The sequence below is a fragment of the Bos mutus genome, chromosome 23, assembly GCF_027580195.1.
Source record: "Bos mutus isolate GX-2022 chromosome 23, NWIPB_WYAK_1.1, whole genome shotgun sequence".
NCBI lineage: Eukaryota > Metazoa > Chordata > Mammalia > Artiodactyla > Bovidae > Bos > Bos mutus.
In genome coordinates, this window is record NC_091639.1 from 20,109,921 (window position 1) to 20,137,864 (window position 27,944).

The 27,944-nt window shown below is 41.9% G+C and overlaps 1 protein-coding gene and 1 non-coding gene across 3 annotated transcripts; both read left to right on the plus strand.

The window, feature by feature from the left end:
* The first annotated feature begins 28 nt into the window (after positions 1 to 28).
* Positions 29 to 27,933, plus strand: H2AC6 (H2A clustered histone 6). 2 transcript variants are annotated; one of them, XM_070360825.1, is made up of 3 exons: positions 29 to 603; positions 12,283 to 12,468; positions 25,214 to 27,933. In XM_070360825.1, the coding sequence occupies exon 1, from the start codon at positions 96 to 98 to the stop codon at positions 486 to 488; it is 393 nt and encodes a 130-aa protein (XP_070216926.1). In that variant the 5' UTR covers positions 29 to 95; the 3' UTR covers positions 489 to 603; positions 12,283 to 12,468; positions 25,214 to 27,933. The 2 variants fall into 2 exon arrangements, with proteins under 2 accessions (XP_070216926.1, XP_070216925.1); XM_070360824.1 differs by lacking the exons at positions 12,283 to 12,468; positions 25,214 to 27,933 and adding an exon at positions 10,221 to 10,383.
* On the plus strand, positions 18,201 to 18,282 carry TRNAL-AAG (transfer RNA leucine (anticodon AAG)). Its single transcript has one exon. It is a non-coding gene; the product is annotated as a tRNA-Leu (tRNA).
* Positions 27,934 to 27,944: the final 11 nt, after the last annotated feature.

Consider the following 27,944-nt stretch of genomic DNA (forward strand, 5'->3'; position numbering starts at 1 on the left):
GGAAATGCCTATAAAAGCAGCAGTGTTCTACCTACTTCTAGACTTGGTGTACTTTGAGAGACTGTGTTGTTTTTTGCCCTTTTTTTATACTTGCTATGTCTGGACGTGGCAAACAAGGAGGTAAGGCGCGAGCAAAGGCCAAGTCTCGTTCTTCGCGGGCGGGGCTCCAGTTCCCGGTGGGGAGAGTCCATCGTCTACTACGTAAGGGCAATTACGCCGAGCGTGTAGGCGCTGGGGCCCCGGTGTATCTGGCGGCGGTGTTGGAGTACCTGACGGCCGAGATCTTGGAGCTGGCGGGCAACGCGGCGCGCGACAACAAGAAGACCCGTATCATCCCGCGCCATTTACAGCTGGCCATCCGCAACGACGAGGAGCTCAACAAGCTGCTGGGTCGTGTGACCATCGCTCAGGGTGGTGTGCTGCCTAACATCCAGGCGGTGCTGCTGCCAAAGAAAACCGAGAGTCACCATAAGGCCAAGGGCAAGTAATTGGACTGAGACCTGAGTTTCCGGAAGTGCTTTCAAACCCAAAGGCTCTTTTCAGAGCCCCCACTATTTCAAAAGAAGAGCTGGTATCACTGTATTTGTAAAAAAAGCAAAAAAGGTAAGTAAAATTTTTACGAAAGCTAAAGCATTACAAGAAAATTACCTTTTATTTTTACAAAAGGTTCAAAGTATAAAGTAAGTTGATTAAGGCCTGATTCACAAAGTAGTTACGCATTTCTGATAGGTGATATATGGCTTTGGAAGGTAAGGCCTAAAGGTTTAATTGGTCTCGGTAAACTTGTTTTGACATTACTTGGATGATGAGAGCAAATGTGCCGAGCAAGATGGCCAGAGCTTCTCAGACGCCTCGCTCTGCAATGAACCCTTCATGTCCTTACGTAAGGAAATCAGGGTCTCCGCTTAACTTTCAAACTACCGTTTGAAACAAAAGCACGTGTTTAGAAAGGGGCTTCTGAAAAGCTGCCTGGAGTTAACATGTGGTAGCTTAGAACAGACAATCTAGACTTGAATTGTGTCTTCCCCATTTACAAATTGATATTTGGGGCTAATTTCTAACCTAGTAGTTTTGTATGTAAGGTGGATTGTGTGCTATTCTTAAGTCGTGTCTGACTCTTGCGACCCCATGGCCTGCAGCGTGCCAGGCACCTCTGTCCAAGGAATTCTCCAGGCAAGAATGCTAGAGTGGGTTGCCATTGCCTTCTCCAGGAACCCTAGATTAGTGCCTGAATGAGAAGGTTCAAGTTTCTAGGTTCCCAACGCAGCCCTTAAAGGGTTAGAGCAGGACTGTAGTCTTCCCCAAAATAGTTGACTACTGTTGCTGCTGCTGCTGCTGATGATGATGATGATGAGTCGCTTCAGTCGTGTCCGACTCTGCGACCCCATAGACGGCAGCCCACCAGGCTCCCCAGTCCCTGGGATTGCCATTTCCTTCTCCAGTGCATGAAAGTGAAAAGTGAAAGTGAAGTCGCTCAGTCGTGTCCGACTCTTTGCGACCCCATGGACAGTAACCTGCACCAGGCTTCTCCGTCCATAGGATTTTCTAGGGAAGAGTACTGGAGTGGGTTGCCATTTCCTTCTCCAAGAAATCTTACCGACCCAGGAATCGAACCCAGGTCTCCCACATTGATAGACGCTTTACCGTCTGAGCTACCAGGGGACCTAGCACTGTACAAAAATCCCTAGGATCCTCTTTTCCAGGATTGAGTCTCATAAAGTATTTTGGATGACTCAATTTGTACTTAAAGGAGTAGACAAGGAGGCTGAGTACGCCAAAATGTGGGACCTAGGCAGCCTAGGGAGACGCACCCACACTCAAACACTCCTGAGGCTTCACTGAAGCGTTTTGCATGGAAATCAGTTGGTTTGGAGCATTCAAATCCAGATGTGTGGGGACAGATCATCTAAACAGTAGCTGGTTCCCCTGGACACACCTTCCTCTTAACTTTGACACAGACATCCTGCAGTCTTGGAGCTTCCATCCCGCTCTTCCCCTCCTCCTGAGCTACCCACCCCACCCCCACCCCCCAGCCCCACCCCCAGCCTGGCCTTGAAACCACTAACCAAAGACCTGGCTAGTGTATGGGTGTTTGGTGAAGGCAAAGTGGCAGAAAAAGAAATGAGCATCTTGATGACCACGCATTAAAACCTCCCAGGTTTTTAATGATAGCCAGACTGAAAATCCGTTTGGGGAAAGTCCAACCTCAGGTAGGGGTACCCTAAGAGGACTGTGTTCTTTCTGCCCAACAATACCTTTATGTTGGAGAACTTGGATTCTTAGGTTGGAATTGCTTTATATAAACTTTGGGATACTTTTCGTTAACTTGCCAGCTTGCCAGCTCAACACTTAACTAGGTGTGTGACCTCAACTTCCTGCGTCCATTTTTTCCTGTATGCCTTTTCTTGTGATGAAAAGATGGGCTCAGCAGTATGAGTTCTGACATTAGAATGCAGGGGGCTCAAGAGTAATAACCAAAACTTACTAAGCACTTATGTGTATCACTGTTGGTCCAGCATATTAGTTTAACCCAACAATCCTAGAGATAAGTACTATTTATTCCTATCCCAATTTTAAAGAGAAAGGGAACGGAAGAGGACATAAACAACTTGTCTAAGCCCCAAAGTCAGGAAGCCAGTACTTCTAATCACTGGCTATTTTATAACCAATGGCTCTCTAGGAGATTATCAGAATTATGAAAAGAGTAAAACTCAATAATACATAAAGGATTTAACTTTGCCCACATACCAAGTGTTACTAATTTCATCCTAATTTCTTGAGAATTTTAAGACAAAGAGGAGAGGTGATCGTCCTGGAATATACATTCTGGAAGGGAGGTTAATCTTCAGAATGTGTGACCCACACTTGTTATTTTTCACACAGCACTTTTATTTTTTCCTACATTTTTTCAAATTTATTTTTAATTGGAGGATGATTGCTTTACAAAGCCACACATTTCTGTGTTATCCAATACACATTTAGTATGTGACAAGTGAAACAAGGGCACAAGTGGAAAGATGGTTTGGTAAAAAACCATAGGACTTGATAAGGTAATTTATTGTGGTAAATGAAGAAAGGAATTAGAGAAGACTTAAATTCTCCCCTCTGGATTCCAATAACAAAATTTTGTATTGGACTATTTAAGAGTGAATGATACAGTGTATTAATTTTCTGTATTTCATCAAAACCTCCTTTTGGTCAAGGATCCCATCTTGTTAAATTGTTGATAGCATAGACCCTGGCATACAATAAACACTTGATAATGACACTGAGAAAATGTTGAGCTGGGTCAGAGGCTGAGCCATTAGGAAGCACCTAATAAAGGGCTAGAATACTAGAGGGTCAGTTTATTACCAGAGGTGACATTAATTACACACAGACTAACAGGCTGGTAATAACATCTTCTCTTACCAGTAGAAAACTCATTCTGAAAAATTCAGTTTGCATTGGCCACTTATTTTGAGAGCTTCAAAGAAACAGAGAAGGTGTCATTTGACAAGCTGTTACCTAAGAGACACTGTTAAGAGGCCATTCCCCAACCAGAGAACATTCCTCACTGTTCAGGCCTAGCTTCTCCTCTCCAACATAGTTTTGTGCCTCCAACTTTGAAATGTCACTGTTTATATCCAAAAGCCCTAGTTACCACTTGGGGAAATTCTCTAGTGGGCAATAAACTCTCAGTAGCTTTCTTTGGTTTCCAGCCCTTGAGTAGGTTTCCATCTACCATGCCTCAAGGGTCCTGGAGAGGACCATTTAAATTGGGGCAAGTTGATGAGAATGGTAAACCTATGCCTTGCAATTACTGAAGACATCTAGGCACTAGGGACAAAAGTTTATCTCAGAGATTTATTGAGACGTGAGATTGAGACAGAATCATCATTCAGTTATATAGGATATTCTGAACTCTACAGATCAGTTTAATACAACACAATCAGTTACAAAATCTTGTTTAAAATTTCCAAATAATCTGTACAGCAATATCCTCCCATTACTCCATCTGTCAGCCATTCACTTTCTATTTTTTAAATGTATCATGTGAGCTCTTTTTTTACAAGTGTGGTACATCTTATAATCACTTGTAAAAAAATAATTGTATGTATTTTAAAATTAGAAGCAGGTTATCTTTTAAGGGTTTGTTATTTGTTGAACTCAATTATAAATATTCCTGTTAAGCATAATGCATGTGGGTTATTAGAAGACATTAGAAATTTAATTGAGGGTTTCCCATATATACTAAAATTAAGAATCAGGGGTCATATATGTAGCTCCAGAATTCTTCCCTCTCTTTCTTACTTCAGCACCTTGATCTTGTAGCAAACTAACATTAGCATCATCAGGAGATCTACCAAAAGGCAGATATAGTCTATATTTAAACCCAGAAAACTGTATCATTAATAAGTAGACGAATTTATGAAAAAACTTAATAAGCATTATCAGTATAGCACCAATAGAAATTGGTAAGTCACATTACCCATACCTTTAATACATATCTTAATTTATTCACCATACTCCTTTCCATGTCCTGAAGAGTCATCCATGACCACCTCTAGCCTCAGTCTACCTACCTGACTTCATTACATCTCTCTGTCCAGCTACACTGGTCTCTCTTCCACCTGCCAGGCTCCTTGGTACTTCAAGACACTTGTACTGTTGATCTCATTCTCTGCAATGCCCATCCTCTGATTTTTTTGGTGAGCTCGTTCTCTTCTCCAGACAGACCTATCTGAAATTGATCTAGCCAGATGGATTAATGATCTAATGTAAAATAGAAATGCTAAATGAAATTTTAGGGAAGATTTTTTATAACCTCAGTTTGTACATGTGTGTTTTGAGGGGGAGGTGTCATTATTAAGCCATCCAGGAAACACAAATGCCATATAGAAAGGTACACAGACAACATAAGATAAAAATAAAGATGCAATATACCATAAAGAGAGTACAAAACAAGCAGTACATCGAAATAAAGGATTTGCAAAACATCATACACAAAAGGTTAATGACTTTAATTTACAAGGAACAGCTGCAAACTGCTAAGAAAAGCACAAACAATAATAGAAAAGAAATATTAAACAGGATATTGTATGCTGCTGCTGCTGCTAAGTCGCTTCACTCGTGTCCGACTCTTGTGCGACCCCATAGACGACAGCCCACCAGGCTTCCCCCTCCCTGGGATTCTCCAGGGAAGAACACTGGAGTGGGTTGCCATTTCCGTCTCCAATGCATGAAAGTGAAAAGTGAAAGTGAAGTCGCTCAGTTGTGTCCAACTCTAGCGACCTCATGGACAGCAGCCTACCAGGCTCCTCCGTCCATGGGATTTTCCAGGCAAAAGTACTGGAGTGGGGTGCCATTGCCTTCTCCGAGGATACTGTATACATTTTATCAAATTCAAATAGAGAATGCATATGAGAAAAAACAAACCAATATATATAGAAGTGTTCACTTTCCTAGAAGTTAGGTTATGCATATCACAGCAACAAAGGAATAGCATTTCTCACCTATGGATGTTGTTGTCATTCTTTAGTAGTTAAGCTGTGTCCGACTCTTTGTGACTCCGTGGACTATACCCTGCCAAGCTCCTCGGTCCATGGGATTTCCCAGGCAAGAATACTGGAGTGGGTTGCTATTTCCTTCCCCAGAGGATCTTTTTGACTCAGGGATTGAACATGGGTCTCCTACATTTGCAGGTGGATTCTTCACTGCTGAACCATGAGGGAAGCCCTTCACCTATGGATAGACAAGCCCGAAAACTAGTAAGACTTAGGATGATAAGGGTGAGAAAGGATTGCCACAGTTGTATAATCTCTTGAGAAAATTTCCTGGCAATATATTAAAATTTATTAAGATACACTCAACCCTTCGCAAAGCAAAGCAGTATTAGATAGATAAGTAAATATCTGCTGAACCATGAGGGAAGCCCTTCACCTATGGATAGACAAGCCCGAAAACTAGTAAGACTTAGGATGATAAGGGTGAGAAAGGATTGCCACAGTTGTATAATCTCTTGAGAAAATTTCCTGGCAATATATTAAAATTTATTAAGATACACTCAACCCTTCGCAAAGCAAAGCAGTATTAGATAGATAAGTAAATATCTGCTGAACCATGAGGGAAGCCCTTCACCTATGGATAGACAAGCCCGAAAACTAGTAAGACTTAGGATGATAAGGGTGAGAAAGGATTGCCACAGTTGTATAATCTCTTGAGAAAAATTCCTGGCAATATATTAAAATTTATTAAGATACACTCAACCCTTCGCAAAGCAAAGCAGTATTAGATAGATAAGTAAATAAATAAGAAAAAAAAAAAACTAGAGAAGAGAGGGTGTCTCCCATCTAGAAATAAAAGCCCCATTATGTGAGGTTATATAAGGAGAGATCATTACCTTCTGTAAACATCTGTGTGTCAAGTGTTAAAAGAAGCATGTGTAGAGTAACCTCAAATATAAAAAGTAAAATAAACAAAGTAACCTCTGTTTATTTCTCACTCCAAGTTACTTTCTTTGAATCATCCTGTTGAGAGCCTTTAAAATACAGTCTAAGATTGTCTTTATAAGATCCCATGTTGTTTGCCTTTCCCCATTAGACTGTTCCATGAAGGGGAGCATGGCATGTAGACATCCCAACTTCTCAGAGAGGGCCTGGGACTCAACTCTCTGGTGAGTGAACCAGGGAATGGATGCTGCACCCCAGAAAGCACACTCAGAGCCCAGAAAGGACATGGTTATTTCTGTTTCTATATAAAAATATCTGCCCAGTAACCATTGTTACGTAAGGGCGACACCACCCTTATGGCAGAAAGTGAAGATAAACTAAAGAGCCTCTTGATGAAAGTAAGAGTGAAAAAGTTGGCTTAAAACATTCATAAAACTAAGATCACGGCATCTGGTCCCATCACTTCATGGCAAGTAGATGAGGAAACAATGGAAAGAGTGACAGACTTTATTTTTCAGGAGCTCCAAAATCACTGCAGATAGTGACTGCAGCCATGAAATTAAAAGACACTTGCTCCTTGGAAGAAAAGTTATGACCAACCTAGACAGCATATTAAAAAGCAGAGACATTACTTTTCCAAAAGAGGTCCGTCTAGTCAAACATAAGGTTTTTCCAGTAGTCATATATGGATGTCAGAGTTGGAGTATAAAGACAGCTGTGAAGAAGAGAAGTCGCTCAGCCATGTCCGATTCTTTGCAACCCCATGGACTGTAGCCCACCAGGCTCCTCCGTCCATGGGATTTTCCAGGCATGAATACTGGAGTGAGTTGCCATTTCCTTCTCCAGGGGATCTTCCTGACCCAGGGATCGAACCCGGGTCTCCCGCATTGTAGGCAGACGCTTTACCGTCCAAGCTTCCAGGGAAGCCAGCTGAGGGCCCAAGAATTGATGCTTTTGAACTGTGGTGTTGGAGAAGACTCTTGAGAGTCCCTTGGACTGCAATGAGATCCAACCAGTCCACCCTAAAGGAAATTAGTCCTGAATATTCATTGGAAGGACTGATGCAGAAGCTGAAACTCCAATACTTTGGCCACCTGATGCATAGAACTGACTCATTTGAAAAGACCCTGATGCTGGGAAAGATTGAAGGTGGGATAAGAAGGGGACAACAGAGGATGAGATTGTTGGGTGGCATCACTGACTCAATGGACGAGAGTTTGAGTAAACTCCGGGAGTTGGTGATAGAAAGGGAGGCCTGGTGTGCTGCAGTCCATGAGGTCGCAGACATGACTGAGTCAGACATGACTGAGCAACTGAACTGAAATGAACCATTGTTAATATGTTTCCCACTGCCCTACACAGCTACTAGGGCTGCAGTGAAACTTGGAAACACCGTATGCTGCATTTGTTTTCCATACTCTACCTTCTTCCAGAGGTTTCTGCACTAACCTCATCAGACAATGTCTTCTGATAACTCTTAGTGGCCCTGTGCTTAGTTGCTCCGTTGTGTCCGACTCTTTGTGACACCATGGACTGTAGCCTGCCAGGCTTCCCTGTCCATGTGGATTCTCCAGGCAAGAACACTGGAGTGGGTTGCCATGCCCTCTTCCAGGGGATCTTCCCAACCCAGGGATCCAACCCAAGTCTCCCCCATTGCAGTCAGATGCTTTATGGTCTGAGCCATTGGTTTGTTTTCTCTGCTGGCCAATATGATTTATAAAAGAATCTTCTTTAATGCCCTATTGGGTCTATGGTTACTAAATGTTTGTTTAGAATAATGGAAAGAAAAGGAGCACTCAGCTGGCGTATGTGACCAAGTCAATGCTGTTTCATTCCTTACAATGCCTGCTCAGCACATAGGGGCACCTCAGAGCCTTTTACATTCTAATACTGGGATTATCCAGTTAACACGATTTTCTATGGAGAGAGTTTGTTGAAAAATTCTATCATACATCTCCATATCCTAGCCCATCATCCCAAATAATAGATACTCAGGAAATACTCTGAGTGAATACTCCGGATTAATGTGTTGGCAACAGAACTTCTATCTGCACAGAAACAGATCATTAATATGCAAGGATTTGTGAGTTTATTCCTAGGTGATGAAACTTTTTAACCACCAACGGTTTTAAATTCCATTTGCTACATTTGGAGGGAGATACATGACTGATTCTTGAGCTACTCTGTCCAATATAGGCCACAGGCCACATGTGACATTTTAAATTTAAATAAAATGAAATTTTAAAAAAATTCAGGTCCTCAATTGCACTAAGCATATTTCAAGTTGCTGGTGGTTTCTGCTTTGAACAGCAAAGATATAGAACATGTCTGTCAGTGCAGAAAGTTCTGTTTGTAACACCAGGCTAGGGACTTCTTGTCCCTCTGGGCTGATATGCTCAAGTGCACTTAACCAGTTTCCTCCTAGTAGCATCTAGGGATATGGTTGCCAGATAAAATATAGGATGCTCAGTTAAATTTGAATATCAGTTAATTAACAAATAATTGTTTTACTATAAGTATGCCCCCAAATATTGTATGGGACACGCTATGCTGGATTCCCTGGTGGCTCAGTGGTAAAGAATCCACTTGCCAATGCAGGAGGTGCGGGTTCGATCCCTGGATCAGGAATATCTCCTGGAGAAGGAAATGGCAACCCACTGAAGTAGTCTTGCTTGGAAAATCCCATGGACAGAATCATCTAGGGGCTTATAGTTCTTGGGGTCACAAAGAGTTAGACACCACTTACAGACTAAACAACAACAACCACACATATTATAGTACAACAAAAATTGTTGTTTATCTTCAATTCAGATTTAACTGGGCATATTGTATTTTTATTAGCCAATCTAGACAGCATATTAAAAAGCAGAGACATCACTTTGCTAACAAAGGTCCCTCTAGTCAAAGCTGTGGTTTTTCCAGTAGTCATGTATGGATGTGAGAGTTGGACTATAAAGAAAGCTGAGCACCAAACAACTGATGCTTTTGAACTGTGGTGTTGGAGAAGACTCTTGAGAGTTCCCTGGACTGCAAGGAGATCCAACCAGTCCATCCTAAAGGAGATCAACCCTGGGAGGAAGGACTGATGTTAAAGCTGAAACTCCAATACTTTGGCCATATGATGTGAAGAGCTGACTCATTTGAAAAGACCGTGATGCTGGGAAAGATTGAGGGCAGGAGGAAAAGGGGAAGACAGAGGACGAGATGGTTGGATGGCATCACCAACTCAATGGACATGAGTTTGGGTAGATTCCTGGATTTGGTGATAGACAAGGAGGCCTGGCGCACTGCTGCAGCTCATGCGGCTGCAGAGTCGGACACGACTGAGTGACTGAACTGAACTCAACTGAACTGATTAGCCAAATCTGACAACTCTATCTGAAGAGCAAAATTAGAGCATCTTCCCAGGGATGCTGTGTCCTCTTACCACAGGGAGTGTGTATGTAAGGAAATGAGGTGGCGCTAGTTGTAAAGAACCCGCCTGCCAATGCATGAGACATAAGAGACGTGGGTTTGATCCCTGGTTTCAGAAGATCCCCTGGTGGAAGGCTTGACGACCAACTCCAGTATTCTTTCCTGGAGAATCCCATGGACAGAGGAGACTGGGGGGCTACAGTCCATAGGGTCACAAAAAGTCGGATAAGACAGAAGTGACTTAGCATGCACAATACTCAGAAAGAATAGAACCAGTTATGAGGAAACAGGTTGGTACCTTTTTCTGCATATGTTGAGGAAGGTTAAGAAAGAAGTTCCCAAATACATTTACTTTGGTTTCTTCTCTTCCCTTAGGTTTCAAAAGCTTCTTGTTACAAAGAGATGCCTCGATCCAGAGTGTCTGTCAAACTCATCAATGCTCAGAAATAAATGGATTGGTGTCAGTGTTCTGATATCACTGATTGATCCTGCACGTGCAAAATTTTTTCTATTAAAAACTTACTCTGGGTTTCTTTCATTGTGTGTACTGTGTGTCTTGGGGATAAGGAGAGTGAAAGGGGAGGGATGGGAACTATTATTGTGGAGAAGCTATCTTTGGTACAAAATGTATCTAATTTCTTGAATAAGTAATACATTTTAAAAATTATCTATTTATTTGGCTTTGCCAGCTTTTAGTTGCAGAACACAGGTTTAGTTGCAGCATGTGGGATCTGGGCTCTTTAAAGTGGCTCAGATGATAAAGAATCTGTCTGCAATGCAGGAGACTAGGGTTTGATCCCTGGGTCAGGAAGATGCTCTGGAGAAAGAAATGGTAACGCACTCTAGTATTCTTGCCTGGAACATCCCATGGATGGAGGAACCTGACAGGCTACAGTCTGTGGGGTAGCAAAGAATGGAACACAACTTAGTGACTTCACTTTCTTTCTTTCATGTGGGATCTTGTTCCCTGACCAGGGATTAAACCCAGGGCCCCTGCAATGTGAGCCCACAGTCTTAGCCAATGGATCACCAGGATACATTGAGAGGGTCCAAAGGAATTGAAATAACCAGGCATATGTTGAGAATCCACTCCTTTACTGGATTGCCCCACTGCCCCCTAAGTAACGTTATTCTCCTTATATATTTGCCTGTTGTTAATTCATGCCGATATGAGTCAAGCGTGAATGTATTTTTTCTTTCCCCTTATCTCCAACTTTCGTTCTTAAAACATAGCTGACTGATACAGTTGCTCTTTTCTCTAACAGTATATCTTGGAAAACTTTCCAAATGTGAACACAGAGGGTACTGTGCATTGTCTAATGTTTTTGTACTTTGGGGATGCCTCACCGTTTATGTAACCTGTCCTCTGTTGGTAGGCACACAAAACAATACTGAAATAACAAACCCTGCTTTCCAGCAAAATGGAAATTGTTCTAATATTCTGCTGGGATGGTGGAAAACGATCAGAAATTCAAGGACTTAAGGTTCTTATCTTTAAAAACTGTGGCCTTAGTCAAGTTCATTTTGAACCCCAGCTTCTTCATCTGTAAAATGGAGGTAATATGTACCTTAAGTAACTATGAGAATGAAAAAATTGTTTGGAACTCTAAAGAACAGCACAAATAACATTATTTAATTTTTCAACACCACTTATTTTGTGAGAGCTGTATATAAAATATTGGAATAGGAACAGGCTCCCCAAATTCCAGCCTGGCATGAAGAAATGAAATATGATACCAAGAGGGAAGAAGAGTTTCATTAACTACCTGGTTCAATGGCCATTTCCTTACACAGGAGTTAGAAGGCACATCTTCTCAATCTGCCTTCTCCTTTGCCCCTTCTGCTCTTTCCTCTGCAGTCAAGGTCTGGTTTTAACCATATCTCTGCTACTCTAAAGTCTGCATTTGGGGCTGGAGGCTTGGATGGTCCATGCTGTATTGCTAGCTGTAGTCTGACATTGCCTAGCATATTCTAGTCACTCAAGAAATAGCTGATGAATTCATAAGGCTGGATTAATAGAAGGCCACACCCAGCTTCATCTTTTAAAAATCCCTATACAATAAGCCTGTACAAAGTGGTATGTCTGTGCATACATATATAACCACATGTATGTACACATAACACAGACCTGCAGTGAGATATTCTGAAAAGAAATGGGAGTTTGGAAGAAAAAATATCTTGGTCTGTATTCCAGCTCCGTCGTTTCTCAAGTTTCTGACTGGGGGTGTGTCATCTGCCATCCCTGAAAAATCAGGCTTTTCATCTGTACAATGGGATAATAGCACCTCCCAGGGTTTTGAAAAGCCAATCAAACGGAGAGCACATGAGAAATCACTTTGTTCCTTGTAAAACCTCATATAAACATGTGAAAACTTATGTAAAGATAGAAGTACGTATAGAAATAATCTACCACCTTCACCTGTTGATCTATTCACAGGGTGGGAAGTCAGAGAGGATGTCAGGATTTCCAAGTCTGCATATGCTGGCTTCCACCTGCAGAGATTAAAGTGACTGCGGTTGTGATAAACAGAGTGCTACTTGCTTCTGGCAGCCACTACCCCATGGTCCCATGGTCGGAGGAAGCTTCCAGAGGAGTGGACCTGGCAGACATGGTTTCGAAATGGTAATACATGCACCTTCTCACCTCCCACCAGGTCTATTTCAGATACAGAAGCAGCCCCAGTGGATTGGGTGGGCATTTCAAACTCAGCTGAGCCACCTTTGCAAGAGTAGAGACTCCTAAAACAGGGATGCTTCAAACTGCCTGCTCCATTTTTTGGCTCAATTTAACTCCCTGGATATGGAGAATCACATCTTATGGGTACCTAAGCAACTTTGGCAGAGAAAAGAACATGTGGAAATCCATTAAGGAAAAGGGGCCCTAGACACACTGCCTCTGTGAAAGGAAAAAATAAATGAAGTTCAGTTCAGTTGCTCAGTCGTGTCCAACTCTTTGTGACCCCATGAACCACAGCACACCAGGCCTCCCTGTCCATCACCAACTCCTGCAGTCCACCCAAACCCATGTCCATTGAGTCGGTGAAGCCATCCAACCATCTCATCCTCTGTGGTCCCCTTTTCCACCTGCCCTCAATCTTTCCCAGCATCAGGGTCTTTTCAAATGAGTCAGCTCTTCGCATCAGGTGGCCAAAATACTGGAGTTTCAGCTTCAACATCAGTCCTACCAATGAACACCCAGGAGTGATCTCCTTTAGGATGGACTGGTTGGATCTCCTTGCAGTCCAAGGGACTCTCAAGAGTCTTCTCCAACAGCACAGTTCAAAAACATCAGTGCTTCAACACTCAGCTTTCTTTATGGTCCAACTCTCACATCCATACATGACCACTGGAAAAACCATAGCCTTGACTACATGGACCTTTGTTGACAAAGTAATGTCTCTGCTTTTGAATATGCTGTCTAGGTTGGTCATAACTTTCCTTCCAAGGAGTAAGTGTCTTTTAATTTCATGGCTGCAATCACCATCTGCAGTGATTTTGGAGCCCAGAAAAATAAAGTCAGCCACTGTTTGCACTGTTTCCGCATCTATTTGCCATGAAGTGATGGGACCAGATGCCATGATCTTAGTTTTCTGAATGTTGAACTTTAAGCCAACTTTTTCACTCTCCTCTTTCACCTTCATCAAGAGGCTCTTTAGTTCTTCTTCACTTTCTGCCATAAGGGTGGTGTCATCTGCATATCTGAGGTTGGGAAGAGCACAAAAGGAAACTTCAAGTTTCCCTTAATTCAGTCCTTCAGGCTGTGAATTTAGAGATTGGGGCCCTTGGTCTCTGTGCAGCCACAAAACATATCAGTGGTTTGTAGACATCCACTCACTGCCCTCAACATCTTCAACTCTCAGGCTTCCAGTGGAAAATCTACATATCATTTTGAACTTTCCTTGCTTTCTATTCTGTGTTCAGTGTAACCTCAGTAACCTGGAATTGGCCATAGTTGGAGTATTTATATGCCAATAATTAGCAAATACTACAAATAAATATTTAAGGAGTTTTCCTGGAGCACCAGTTGTTAAACATTTACCAGCACGTCACTGCCTTAAACATCCTTCATTTCTACCCCGTAAATGTACTTTCATACTTCTCATCCCTCTCTTTGTCTATGTCTCTGTCTCATCCACACACATTGGCTCACACTGTTGTTCTGTTTTCCTACCTAAAAGGGTTCTGTTTGTTGTTGTTGTTGTTCAGTCATTAGGTCATGTCCAATCTGCCAGACTCCTCTGTCCATGGAGTTTTCCAGGCAAGAACACTGGAGTGGGTTGCCATTTCCTTCTCCAGGTGATCTTCCCAACCCTGGGATCGAACCCACATCTCCTGCATTGGCAGGTGAATTCTTTACCACTGAGCCACCTGGGAAGCCCCCAGAGTTCTGTGTCACCTCCCAAATGAGCCCCATGTCCCCAGGCTGATTTAATTCCCGCAGTCATATGATCCACAGCTACCATGGATATTCCTGCATTGCTTCCCATCTGTTGACTTCGTATATCGACTTTCCAAGTTTTATGAGAAAGCCTCGAAAACTTTTTGCCCCTAGCCTAACTCACCTCACCCCTCACTTCCTTCAGGCTTTTGCTCAAATGTCACCTTCTCAGTGGGACCCTCCTTAAATTTCCTCCTACTCCCAGACCGGAGAGATGCCTGCTGGGAGGGCAACCATCTTCTGGCAGATGGTGATGCTGGGAGGGTGGACTGTCAGTACAGCCTGGCTAGGAATACCATGAGCTAAGGCAGGGCTGTTTAACCAGTGACCCCAGGGGCTGCCTCTGGTTGCTTGGCAATGAATTGGGAACAATGGTTGCTTCTCTCCCCGTGGGAGAATCAGCCAATATTCCCAGGTGCTAGGAGGCTGGCGTTCCCAGCTGACACCCACACAGAAAATGTTTCTTCTCCTCATGCAAGTCTGTTCTCACGCTCCCTCTATGAACAGGAACAGCACAGACACTGGGGCCCCTTCTGGAGCACAGCCGCTCTGTGCATCAGGCTGTTCCCTTCCCTGACACGTGACTCAGAGCTGCAGAAACAGGCACCATGCATCGGCTGACTTCTGCCCATGAGTTCCAGCAGACACAAGCCACACTGTGCCTGCCGACCAGAAGTAGGAAGACCTGTTAGGAGGAGTTAATGACCTCTAAGGGCGGTGGTCAGTGGAAAGGAGTGTATCTGCACAGCTTACATTAACAGCTAAGGTTGCACTTTTTAATCACTATTCTAACCCACTTGAGTTTCATCTTCCCAAACGCTCTCCATGAAAACTACAAACCATCAGCTTTTTCTGAAAATTTTCACTTAACCCTTTGTATTTCCCCCCATCCTTTCTTTTGTCTGATCTTTTCCCTGTCTCTTTCCTCTCTATCTAGCATTAACTACCTTCTAAGAAGCACTTTTTTAAAGTACCTTGTTTTCACACTAAGTGGTCTGTGCTGAAATATGTAGAGACTCTCCCACCGCCACTCTCCACGAATGCCCCAGTGGGACCCAGTCACGAAAGAAATACAAGCTCAGCTGGGGTTTCCAGTGGTGGCATCTGTGTTTTGTTGTTGGAGAGCGGTCCTCTGGCTCCATCAGTAGGAACCATCCTGCTTAGATGGCACCTGTGACACAGAAGCTATGCCTCAGGATCAGACAAATATTCATTGTTATCCAAATTTACTGCTAGCTGTCTAAACTAGAGTTGGATTGGTTGGAATGTGGTTTCTACCTCATTTCATTAGATTATAATGCTCACTCTATAAATAAAATAAGGCACTAACTTTATTTAATCACAGATTACCTAACTTGCTGAGTACATACATGTTTCTGGTAAAATGGATGGATGGGGGAGGTGTGCCAATGAGAATAAGACACACAGAGCTGAATCAGCTTCATGGTGTTACTGGGAAGGCAAATGAGAGAATATAGGTAAAGATCTCAGAAGAGTGCCCAACACAAAGACATCTCTAAAAGAGGTAGTTGTTGTTTGCTGCTGTTGTCATAACAATAATTATCTAATTACACAATGAAACCAGTGCTCTAGTAGCCCAAAGAGCTAAAAACTGTCTTTTGAAGGCTCTGATTTCATTTGGTTACTTATTACTCCAATTTTATATTGTTCTTTGGTCTTTAACTAAAAAACGCCCTTGTCTCACCAACATTTAGTGTCTCCCATTGGTCACATTTACTGGAAGCCTAAAGAGCAATGGAGCCTGGGAAATGTAGTTTCTAGTGACAGACAGCAGCTTCAGAGGTTAAACAGGAGAATGAAAGAGACAAGAAGAAATTCAAACAAATATTTCTGCAAATCTGATGCCTGTACATTAAACTTCGTATCTGCACTCAACCATAGGCACACTTCCATCTTTAAGTGCAGAAAGGATCAGAAATATAAAATTTTTTATTTAAAATTTTATTTTAAACATTTTAGGTGAGTTATGATATTCTGAGAAAGAAAGAAGTGGTGGATACAATTTTAAGAAAGCAAGAAGGCATTTGATTTTAAACAATTTTCTCTTTTTTATTTGTACTCAACACAAATGAAATGACTGCAACTTTGAAGACTGGTTGTTTTGAGTTCAGGAACAGTGTGAGATAAGAATAAAAACATTGATTTGGCTATCCATCAAGTCTCTGCTTTTCAACACTGTGCAACCTTGAGCAAATTATTGTCCCTTTTCAGCTTCCTTGTCTGGAAAACAGAACCAATGATGATCACCCAACTCAGAGGACAGAAGTGAAGGTTAAGTGGGAACAATGGGCTTGGTACGTATGTTGGTGCCATGCGTGCTGTCACTCAGTTGTGCCTGACTCTTTGCGACCCCATGGACTATAACCTGCCAGACTTCTTTGTCCACGGAATTTTCCAGGCAAGAATACTGGAGTGAGTTTCTATTTCCTACTCCAGGGGATCTTCCTGGTACATAACAGACACTAAAAATGATGCTTTCTCTTCCCTTTATTTCCCCTTTTATGTCTTTGGTTTATCCCTCCCTGTGATAGGGGCAGAGTAAATGGACAAAGTAGGTGATTAAATAGTTGATCCCACTATTGGACTATAAATAGAGGAAATATAGGAGACCCCTGCAAGTTAATGATTACTCAGCAAAACAGGCTTTCTTAACCACAAAACCAAGCAGGCTTGCTTAGGAACAAAATCAGGCAACAGAAGCATAGGGATATGTCCCAAACAATAAAACAATGGTGGAATGAGACCCACATCCTGCCCAGTGAGATCAATAAGTTAATGATCCCTAGGACATACCCCCTGAACACATTAAAAAATTATAATAATAATTTTTAGACAAAGTTTGACCATGTATGGACAAAGGAAAAAAAAACACTCCCCTGCTCAACCTGGAGCGAAGCTGATGATGGAAACGTGACGTCTACTCAAGAAAGACAAAGAAGTTCTTCTCCCTCCCTCCCCATCCCACGTTTCCTTTGATTATAAAACTGTAGCCCAGGAAGTCTTTGGGGCACAGGACCTCCTTACCCACCCGCTTGGGCCACCAGCCTCACAAGTAAATCAATTCTTATCTATCACTTTGCCTCTCACTGAATTCTTTTCTGCACCAATACAGAAAGGACTGTGGTACTGGAGCTCTTTGGAGCCCCTGAAAAGATACCCATCTGTTTCATCTGGATTATCTGTTACCTATTGTTGCATCCAGACTTAGCAGCTTCAGGATGTGAGCTCAGGTAATCTGGGTTCTCTGGATCTCTCACATCTCTCATTTAGGATGTGGCCAGGCCTACAGTCATCTCAAAGCTCAGTGTGGTATTGATCCACTTGCAACACCCATGCACATGGGTGTTGGCTGGACTCAGTTCCTCAAGGGCTCTTAGAAGTCCTCAAGTTCTTTGTTGGTTGTTTCTTGTCATGTGGCAGCTCATTACTTGGCAACTGACTTTCCTCTGAGGAAATGTGCAAGTGAGAGAGTGCAAGTGGGAGCCCAAGATAGAAGCCACAACCCTTTGGAAACTAATCTCAAAAATGACACATCATAGCTTTTGACATATTCTATTTGTCAGAAACAAGTCACCAGATCAGCACACACTCAAGAACAGGAAGATAACCCAGGAGTATGAACCCTCCAAAACAGGGATCATTGGGGTTCTGTCAGAGGATCTGGGTATCACACCTGATTAAAAGAAGGTGAAACTGTCTTCTTGATCCAGAGTGTTTAAAAGTGGAAGTGTACCTGTGATTGAGTGCAGATGCAGTGTCTCTTGCTCAGACATCAGATTTGCAGAAATACTGGTTTGAATTTCTGATTGTTTTCCATCATTTGCCTGTTTTCCCTCCAAGTCGGCTGTATGTCAGGGGAAACTACAATGCCCAGGCTCCCTTGTTCACCTGGAAGTGGTAGTGTGGCCGAGCGGTCTAAGGCGCTGGATTAAGGCTCCAGTCTCTTCGGGGATGTGGGTTTGAATCCCACTGCTGCCAGTATTTTTAGGACTTCCCTGTAGCTCAAATGATAAAGAACCTGACTGCGATGCAAAAGACCAGGGTTCCATCCCTGAGTTGGAAAGTTGCTCTGGCGAAGGGAATGGCAATCCACTCCACTATTTTTGCCTGGAGACTCCCACAGACAGAGAAGCCTGGCGGGCCACAGTCTGTGGAATCGAAAAGAGTCGGACACGACTGAGCGACTAACACACACAAGCACAATGAAGGCCATATGTGAAGAGCCCACAGCTGACATTATTGGTTTCCCTGGTGGCTCAGATGGTAAAGCGTCTGCTTGCAATGCAGAAGACCCTGGTCCAGTCCCTGGGTCGGAAAAATCCCTTGGAGAAGGAAATGGCAATCCACTCCAGTACCTGTGTCTGCAAAATCCCATGGACAGAGAAGCCTGGTAGGTTACAGTCCATGTGGTCACAAAGACTCGGACACGAGTGAGTGACTTCACTTTCTTTCTTGCTCACTGGTTTCCAATAGACTTGACCAATGGGAAGGACTGATAGAACATGTTGGTGAGACCAAGATATTTCTCCCCTTCTTGCTTTGCTTCCTGGGAAAACCCTGGAATTTCTCCTTCCTGAGATCCAGCCTCCTGATCCTGTATGGCTGCTAGAGTGTATAGCTCTCCACTAGAGAGCTGATCTCTTGGTGGTCTCAGCTCCTATCTCACCAGCCTGTGTCATTTCAGCTTCACTGGGGAGTCCATCCCAACTCTGGCCCTTGGAAAAGTGGCAACTTCTTGCTGCTGCTTATTTTTGGTTACTCCTCAAGGCAGTGGCAACCCACTCCAGTACTCTTGCCTGGAAAATCCCATGAACGGAGAGGCCTGGTGGGCTGCAGTCCATGGGGTCGCTAGGAGTCGGACATGACTGAGCGACTTCACTTTCACTTTTCACTTTCGCGCATTGGAGAAGGAAATGGCAACCCACTCCAGTGTTCTTGCCTGGAGAATCCCAGGGACGGAGAGCCTGGTGGGCTGCCGTCTATGGGGTCGCACAGAGTCGGATACGACTGAAGCGACTTAGCAGATTAGCAGCATCTTTCTTCTGGTTTCTTAACTCTTTCATGATCTGTTTATCTAATTACTGCTATTAGATTCCTCCTATGTGAACCCCTAGAACAGTTTTTTAACTGGACTGTACTAAGAGAGTGACAGACAGTGGGGCTGAACCCAACTGATAAACATTGGTCTTTTCTGAGCAACTCGTATACGGAGCTGTGTTTTCAGCATTTTCTAAAATGTTTGCGGTACCCAGTATCTGCCCTGGGATATCTATCTGGGAAAGATAGAAGGCAGGAGGAGAAGGGGACAACAGAGGACAAGATGGTTGGATGGCATCACCAACTCAATAGACATGAGTTTGAGCAAACTCCAGGAGATGGTGGACAAAGAAGCCTGATATGCTGTAGTCCATGTGGTTGCAAAGAGTTGAACACGACTGAGTAACTGGACAAGAACAAAAATATCTGTCCTAGCGCTCACACTGCTGGCTCTATGGAGGGTGTTTTTTTACAGGATGCAGCTTCACCACTGTAGGCTCAAGATTCATATTTTACAAAGGGAGAACCTTTATGACATCTGTGCTCTCTTAAACCCCTGAATATTAAGGGCTCCAGAATTTCTCCATAGGGAAATTTTAAGAACCACATTTTGGTTGGGAACTGTGTGACAGTAAAAGTGAAATCGCTCAGTCGTGGTCGACTCTTTGCGACCCCGTGGACTGTTGCCCACCAGGCTCCTCTGTCCATGGGATTCTCCAGGCAAGTATACTGGAGTGGGTTGCCATTTCCTTCTCCAGGGGATCTTGCCAGCCCAGGGATCAAACCCAGGTCTCCCGCATTGCAGGCAGATACTTTAACCTCTGAGCCACCAGGGAAGTATATGGAAACACTTTATGTGAGACCAGTATTGGGTGAAAGGAGTAGAAAAGAAAAAAAATCTAAAAGCCTGAATTGTCCACATCACAGAAGAGGTGGGTCATTGATGGAAACTAAAGGGGAAGCTGATGGCTTATGGTGAATGATGTTGGAGTCATTATCTCCGAAGAAGATTTAGCTTCGGGACCAGGGACCAGGCTTGATCACTCAAGAGCTTTTGTATAGCAGAGTTTTATTAAAGTATAAACGGGACAGAGAAAGCTTCTGACATAGACATCAGAAGGGGGACAGAGAGTGCCCCCTCACTAGTCTTAGCAAGGGAGTTACATACTTTTTAAATTGTTTAATAAACAAACAAAAAAAAATCTCAAGGTTGTAAAGATCTTACACTCCCACAATTTACATTTTAAGATGACAAGATTAGAACTAATAGCAAGATTGGGCTTCCCAGGTGGCTCAGATGGTAAAGTGACTGCCTGCAATGCCAGAGACCTGGGTTCGATCCCTGGGTCAGGAAAATCACCTGGAGAAGGAAATGGCAACCCACTTCAGTACTCTTGCCTGGACAATTCCATGGATGGAGGAGCCTGGTAGGCTACAGCCCATAGTGTCTCACCACTGAGCGACTTCACTTTCACTTTCATCAGACCCACTCCCATAATATACATTTTAACAGGATTAGTCAGAAGGTTCTCAAAGAGAAACATGTCCTCAAACAGGATACATTGTTGTTATATAATCCTTCAGATCAGTTCAGTCGCTCAGTGGTGTCTGACTCTTTGCCCCATGAATCCCAGCACGCCAGGCCTCCCTGTTCATCACCAACTCCCAGAGTTCACTCAAACTCAACGTCCATCAAGTCGGTGATGCCATCCAGCCATCTCATCCTCTGTCGTCCCCTTCTCCTCCTGCCCCCAATCCCTCCCAGCATCAGAGTCTTTTCCAATGAGTCAACTCTTCACATGAGGTGGCCAAAGTACTAGAGTTTCAGCTTTAGCATCATTCCTTCCAAAGAACACCCAGGGCTGATCTCCATCAGAATGGGCTGGTTGGATCTCCTTGCAGTCCAAGGGACTCTCAAGAGTCTTCTCCAACACCACAGTTCAAAAGCATCAATTCTTCTGCGCTCAGCCTTCTTCACAGTCCAACTCTCACATCCATACATGACCACAGGAAAAACCATAGCCTTGACTAGACAAACCTTTGTTGGCAAAGTAATGTCTCTGCTTTTGAATATGCTGTCTAGGTTGGTCATAACTTTCCTTCCAAGGAATAAGCGTCTTTTAATTTCATGGCTGCAGTCACCATCTGTAGTGATTTTGGAGCCCAGAAAAATCAAGTCTGACACTGTTTCCACTGTTTCCCCATCTATTTCCCATGAAGTGATGGGACCAGATGCATGATCTTAGTTTTCTGAATGTTGAGCTTTAAGCCAACTTTTTCACTCTCCACTTTCACTTTCATCAAGAGGCTTTTTAGTTCCTCTTCACTTTCTGCCATAAGGGTGGTGTCAGCTGCATATAATCCTTAGTACAGAGTTTAAACTGAGTTGTTTTGTTGGGTAATCATCAGCTCCTGGATTAAAGGAAAAAAAAGTTTGTCCTTTTCTCCTCCTTGAGAACTCCAGACCCCTTGCTCCTCCTCGAGAGCCCCAGACCCCTTGCTCCTCCTCGGGGACCCCAGACTTCTTATCAACCTGCCTAGGAATTGACTCTCTCAAAGCTACTGTGGATTATGCTATGACTTCATAAACTATGCTGTCCTACAAATTGTTCCCTGTTTCCTACTGCATCCCCCTTTCTTTCTACCCCAACCCAAACCTCAAGAATACTCGGTTTGCAACTTTAAGAAATTTACTAAATTCTATTTCTCATGTTTCTTTCTACACCACCCCAAACCTAAAGCACTAAAGAATAGTGCTTAGAAATAAAACTTTAAAATATGAAAATAAAATTTCACTGTATGTGGTATAAAACCAATTTATAAAGGATGGTGGAATTAGTCAATGGAATTATCTCACCAAGAGAAGAAACAGCAAGGTGTCTCTTAGTTTAAGAGACAGCATTGTCTCTTAGTTTAAGTTCCTGGGCAAGTTGCTTAATGTCTTTGGATGCAATTTTGTCTTTTGGAAAATGGTGATAATAATAACACATAAGGTTATCATAAGAATTAAGTGACTAAGCATTTGTAAAGTGCTTAGAACAGTGCCTACCACATTGTATTTTCTCTATGGTAAACTTTATAAGTATGTTGTAATATTCTAAACTGTAACTGACTATATTGATATTGTAACTGTCATAAATTATACTGGAATATCTTGATTACTGTAAGTCTGGAAAATTCACATAAAAGCAAGTATGAGAAAAAGAAGATTGGTGATTCCCTAGAAAAAGAAGAGTTTGTAGAATGGTAACTTGTTCAGTGTTTCTTTTCCACAAAACACTGTACACAAGGGTCCTCAGGATGGTGGAACTGACTGATTGGGAGACTACTGCCGGATGAAAATACAGTCCATGGGGTCACAAAGAGTCGGACATGACTGAACGACTAAGGACAGCACACAGCACAGACCAGAAAGTAAATACACCTCTGACAAACTAATTGACGTCATGGCTTACAAACTCAATTCAGGGGAGCTTAGGTTGGTTAATAGATAAAAGGTAATACATAGGGTTGTTTACTATGTCTCAGTGTTATAAACACTTCAAAAACACTTTATCAAATCTTAAGGTACTCCTACTGATTAATTGTTGTGTCAGTTAGATTCTGCTAGATTAGATAACAAACAACCCCCAAAACATGGTGGATAACAACAGCAAAGGTTATTTTAGGTTCACATTGTATATATATATATATATTTTATAGATCAGCTGTGGCTCTGCTCCACATTTTATTCATGGAGGGACCCAGACTTAAAGAAAATGACATAAAGAGATCTCACTGCTTGTAAAGATTCTGCTGGTATGTGGATCCACCTCACTTCTACTCACATTTTATCAACCAAAGCAACTCCCATGGTGATGACTGATATTGAGGCGATATATTCCTCACAGGGGGAGGCCTATTATAAATCCATATCAGTGGGCAAGGATGTATAATCCTCCCCAAAAGGGCAGCAAAATATTGGGAGTAAAAGTGAAATCTACTGTACTACCCTCATCCAGATTTTAAATATGAGAAACAGAATTTAGTAAATGTCTTAAAGTTGCAAACCGAGTAAGTGCTAGAATTGGGGTCTGAAATGAAGTTGTTTGTCTCCAGGACAGTGATAGCCAGAGAGTCCAACATGGCCCTGGAAATTCTCATCTGATATGCAGCCACTTGTGCATACAACTAAACTAAATAGGACTGACCTATGGAAGTAAGAGAATATTGTGATTTCTGAAGTTTTGTCATAAAAGATAGTATGACTTCAATTTTGCCCTCTCTTGGATCACTCATTCTTGTGGAAGCCAGCTGTGATGGACTGAGCCCTCAAGCAGCTCAGTAAACAGGTACATGTGCCCAGGAACTGAGGCCTTTTGCCAACAGACAATACTGACTTGCTAGCCATGTAAGCCATGTGAGAACTGGCTTTCCTATTCTCAATCAAGTTTTCAGGTGATCTTCCAAAATAAATATGACTCCAGTCTAATCAGAGATCTCACATCAAAACCAACCGGTTAAGTCACCCCCAAATTTCTGACCCATGGAAACTGTGTGAGATAATACATGCTTGTTATTATTTTAAACTATTAAATTCTGGGATAGCATATCGTGTAGCAATAGAGAACTATACAAGAATGTGTCTAATTGTCATGCCAAACTGCAGCTAGTTATGAATTAACAATCCTCTGTAAATGGATAAACCTTACATTTACAAGCCAGCAAGTGCATGAAGTTAGGGAGAATGGGGAGGGAATGTAAAAGGATGGTGAGGAAATAATAGGAAGAGGTACAGATAAAGACAGAAAAGTAAAGAACAGAGAAAACATACACCGGCCTAAATGCAATCTGTTCTTGTTCACTGAACCATCTCTTTTGAAAACATCAGCAGCATCTTTGAATAAATAGATAGTGAAGGGATTAATTAGGAAAGTGACTTTGAGTCCAATATTAAGGTTAATGGAAAGGTAGTTACTATCAATGAAGTCATTCTTTCTCACAGGGTCCTGTTTCTAGACAGGAAGAGCTTGCCAGGATTAAGAGATCTGTGTTTTGATTCAAGAGTATATATGTAAACACTTATGTTTGATATTCTTAAGCTCTTCTGGACCAAGAAAGGATACAAATCCTCCGTCCCATCCCCAAATCCAAACTACTCTACACTTGGAACTTCTGCAGGGACATTTTCCCTCCAGGTACCATAGAATTCCCTTTCTGGCAGTCCAGGGGTGAGTCACTAACCTGTCTCAGGCTTTCATTTTAAAACAATGATGGGTTCCTGGAGTTTCCATATGCTTTAACATCCAAATTAAGTTTAGAAGCATTTATTAGATTGACTCCATATTTTTTGTTTTGGTTTTTATTGATTTACTCAGCCTTAGGCCAGTGTAGAACAATTTAACTCTGAGTTTAAAGTGTAAAATGTGTGTGGGTTTGTGTATAATGCAATATATATATAAGAATTGAAATGTATACATATTCTACAAGATAGAGATTAAGACCACCTTTTAAACTACACCTTCAATCTGCTGACTGAGACCTATTATTTATGAAATCAACTTTTTTGTTGTGATCATCTTTACTGAACTTAAATAAAGAAAAGAGGAGAGGGAATAGATGAGAAGAATAAACAGCAGAGCAAATTTCATTTAAAAGGAATATCTATTACTTCCTCAAAAGCTCAGTTAGGGCAAGCATGAGTACACTAAGTGTGACTATATAATGAAAAATGTGTTTTTTAATGTAGGTTATAGTCAAAAAGAGTTCTTAAAAAAATAAGTAACTGGCCAGCTAATAACTTTTGAAAGTAAACTGAAACCATTATTGTTTAGGTTACAAAGCACTGAAAACTTAGTGACCTCAAATAACAACCATTTTATTATACCCATAGATTCTTCAAATCAAGATTTCATATTGAGCAGAGTGAAGTTGGCTTCTCTCTATGCCATGATATTTGGGACTTCAGCTGAGAAGACTTGACCACGGGAAGCTGGAAACAGCTGGAGATTGAGAAGAACACTACTCCTTAAACTAGGATGGTTCAAAGATTACAGAGACTAACCAGCGTATCCAAATGTCATCTCCACAGATAGATTGGCTTTCTCACTACATGGGGCCCTCAGAATCACTGAAATTCAGAGATGGATAGTTCAGAGATCAAAGCCTGAGGGTTCCAGCAAATAAGGCAGACAATGCGCTGCTTTTTAAGACCTGGCCATGAAAGTCCCACAGCTTCCCTTCCTCCACACTCTATTGGAGTAAGCTGCCACAAGGTCATTCAGATTCAAGGGGACCAGAATTAAATTTGATAGAGGAGTGAATGTGGGTCAGGAGAAATTGTTGTGACCATTTTTGAGAAATTAAACCTGCTATATTGTATAACCACAAGAATGTCCATGAGTGGTAGACTAGATAAATAAATACATTGGTGCACAGGTAAAAATGGAATATTCAAAGGCAGTGCATATCAGCAAACTAGAACTCTCTGCATCAGTATAACACAGAGGGACGATCTTACTCAGGGATAAAAGCAAAATACTCCAGATATGACTTTGCATATGTACATTTCAAAATCAGGACAAGCTAAACCATATTGTTTATGAATACATATATAAGTGAAAAATCTATAAATAAAAAAACAAGTATATAATTTCAGTGAAAGTCCAGATACAGAGCAGAAAGAGGAGAGATAACACCTAGATGTCTGGAAACTCAGCATCCATTATTTTTTTTTTTAAATAAGCATGTTGTTTGCTAACAGTAAAGTCAGATAGAAACTTTGAAAAACTGTTAAAAGTTTGGACACAAGAATAAAAGCCATCTATGTTTCCACCCCTTGGCAAATCTGTGCCACATTCAGGTGTATTTCTCCCTTCTATGAAAAGAGTTATAACATGGTGAGATACAGAAATCTTTTCTTAGGAAACTTTTTATTTTGAACTAATTTTAGATTTACAAGAAAGTTGCAAGAATAGTTTTTTTTTTTTAAGTTTCCTTATATCCCTCAACTGGCTTCCCCTGATGTTAATGTCTTACATAACCATTGTACAGTTTTGGAGAATAGGAAATGGACATTGGTGCAATATTGCTAACTAAACTTTAGACTATATTCAATTTCACAGATTTTTCCACCAAGTTCTTGTTCTGTTCTAGGGTCTTATTCAGGATCTCACATTGAATTTACTTAATGTTTGTCCTTAGTCTCTTCCTGTCTATAATTCCTTAGTCTGTCCTTTCCTTTTATGCACTTCACATTTTTGGAGTATTGATGATCATTATTTTGTTTTTCTAGTTTTTGTTTTGTTTTGTTTACTGTCTGAATTGGGTGTTCCTTGTTGCAGGTGGGCTTCTCATTGTTGGTGGCTTCTCTTGTTGAGCATGGGCCCTAGGTGCTTGGCTCAGCAGTTGTGGTGCACAAGCTTAGTTGCCCAGTGGCCTGTGGGTTTTTCCAGGATCAGGGATTGAACCCATATCCCCTGCACTGGCAGGTAAATTCAGCCTCTTGACCACCAAGGAAGCCCTGATTAATTATCTCTTAAAACATTCCTTGGTTCGAATTTGTCTACTTTTCTCATCCTGCATTTTGCCAGGAAATATCACAAAAACGATGAAGTATCCTTCTCAATGCAAGGAGTTCATGATGTTGATGTGTCTACTACTTGTGAGATTTACCTTACTCAATTAAGGTGGCATACAGGTTTCTCAACTATAAATGTATTTCCTTTCTCTTGCACTAGAGAGACATATTGGGGAAGATACTTTGAGACTACAAATCCTGATTTCTCCTTCAAATTTAATTCAACTTTAGCTTCCACCTCTTGATTTTAACTTAACTGAAACAAGGAAAAGTTGTCTGTTTTCCTTATGTATGTATGTTATCTATGGATATATATTTTAATCTGTGAGTTAAAATCCAATATTATCCATTTGTATTTTATTGTTCAAATCATACCAGCTTTAGACTGGCTTGCCACGTTTTTCAACAAATTTTCATTTTATTTTAAGCAACTTCCTATTTTCTGGCACCACAAAATATTCCTAGTCCACCCTGTACTTTTCATACTCCAGTCTTGGAGCCAATCCCTTTTCAAGGGGCCCCTGGGTTCTTTAATTGAAGAATGATGCTTAAAAACCAAAGATTGCGTGCCAAGTGTGCTAATTCCTACTAGGCTGTAACTGCTTTTAGGTCCTCTCCACTGACAGAGCAAGGAAGTATATGTGTATGTTAACCCATGCACATACACTTTCTTCTAGGTTTCTGTATCTATAAAACTGTAGATGTATTTTAAAATATAACTTTATATTAATACTCCTGATCTTAATCTAGGACAAATGTCATTTTATCCAAATGTGTCTTTTTCCACTAGTGAGAACACTGGGTCTCACTTTGTACATAGTATTTACTTCTTTATTCAATTCTAGTAGACACATAGTAGTTTCAGAATCATTAATCCCTATCTCTGCGCTCTTTGCAACTCTTTGCAACCCCATGAATCGCAGCATGCCAGGCCTCCCTGTCCATCACCAACTCCCAGAGTTCACTCAGACTCACGTCCATCGAGTCAGTGATGCCATCCAGCCATCTCATCCTCTGTCGTCCCCTTCTCCTCTTGCCCCCAATC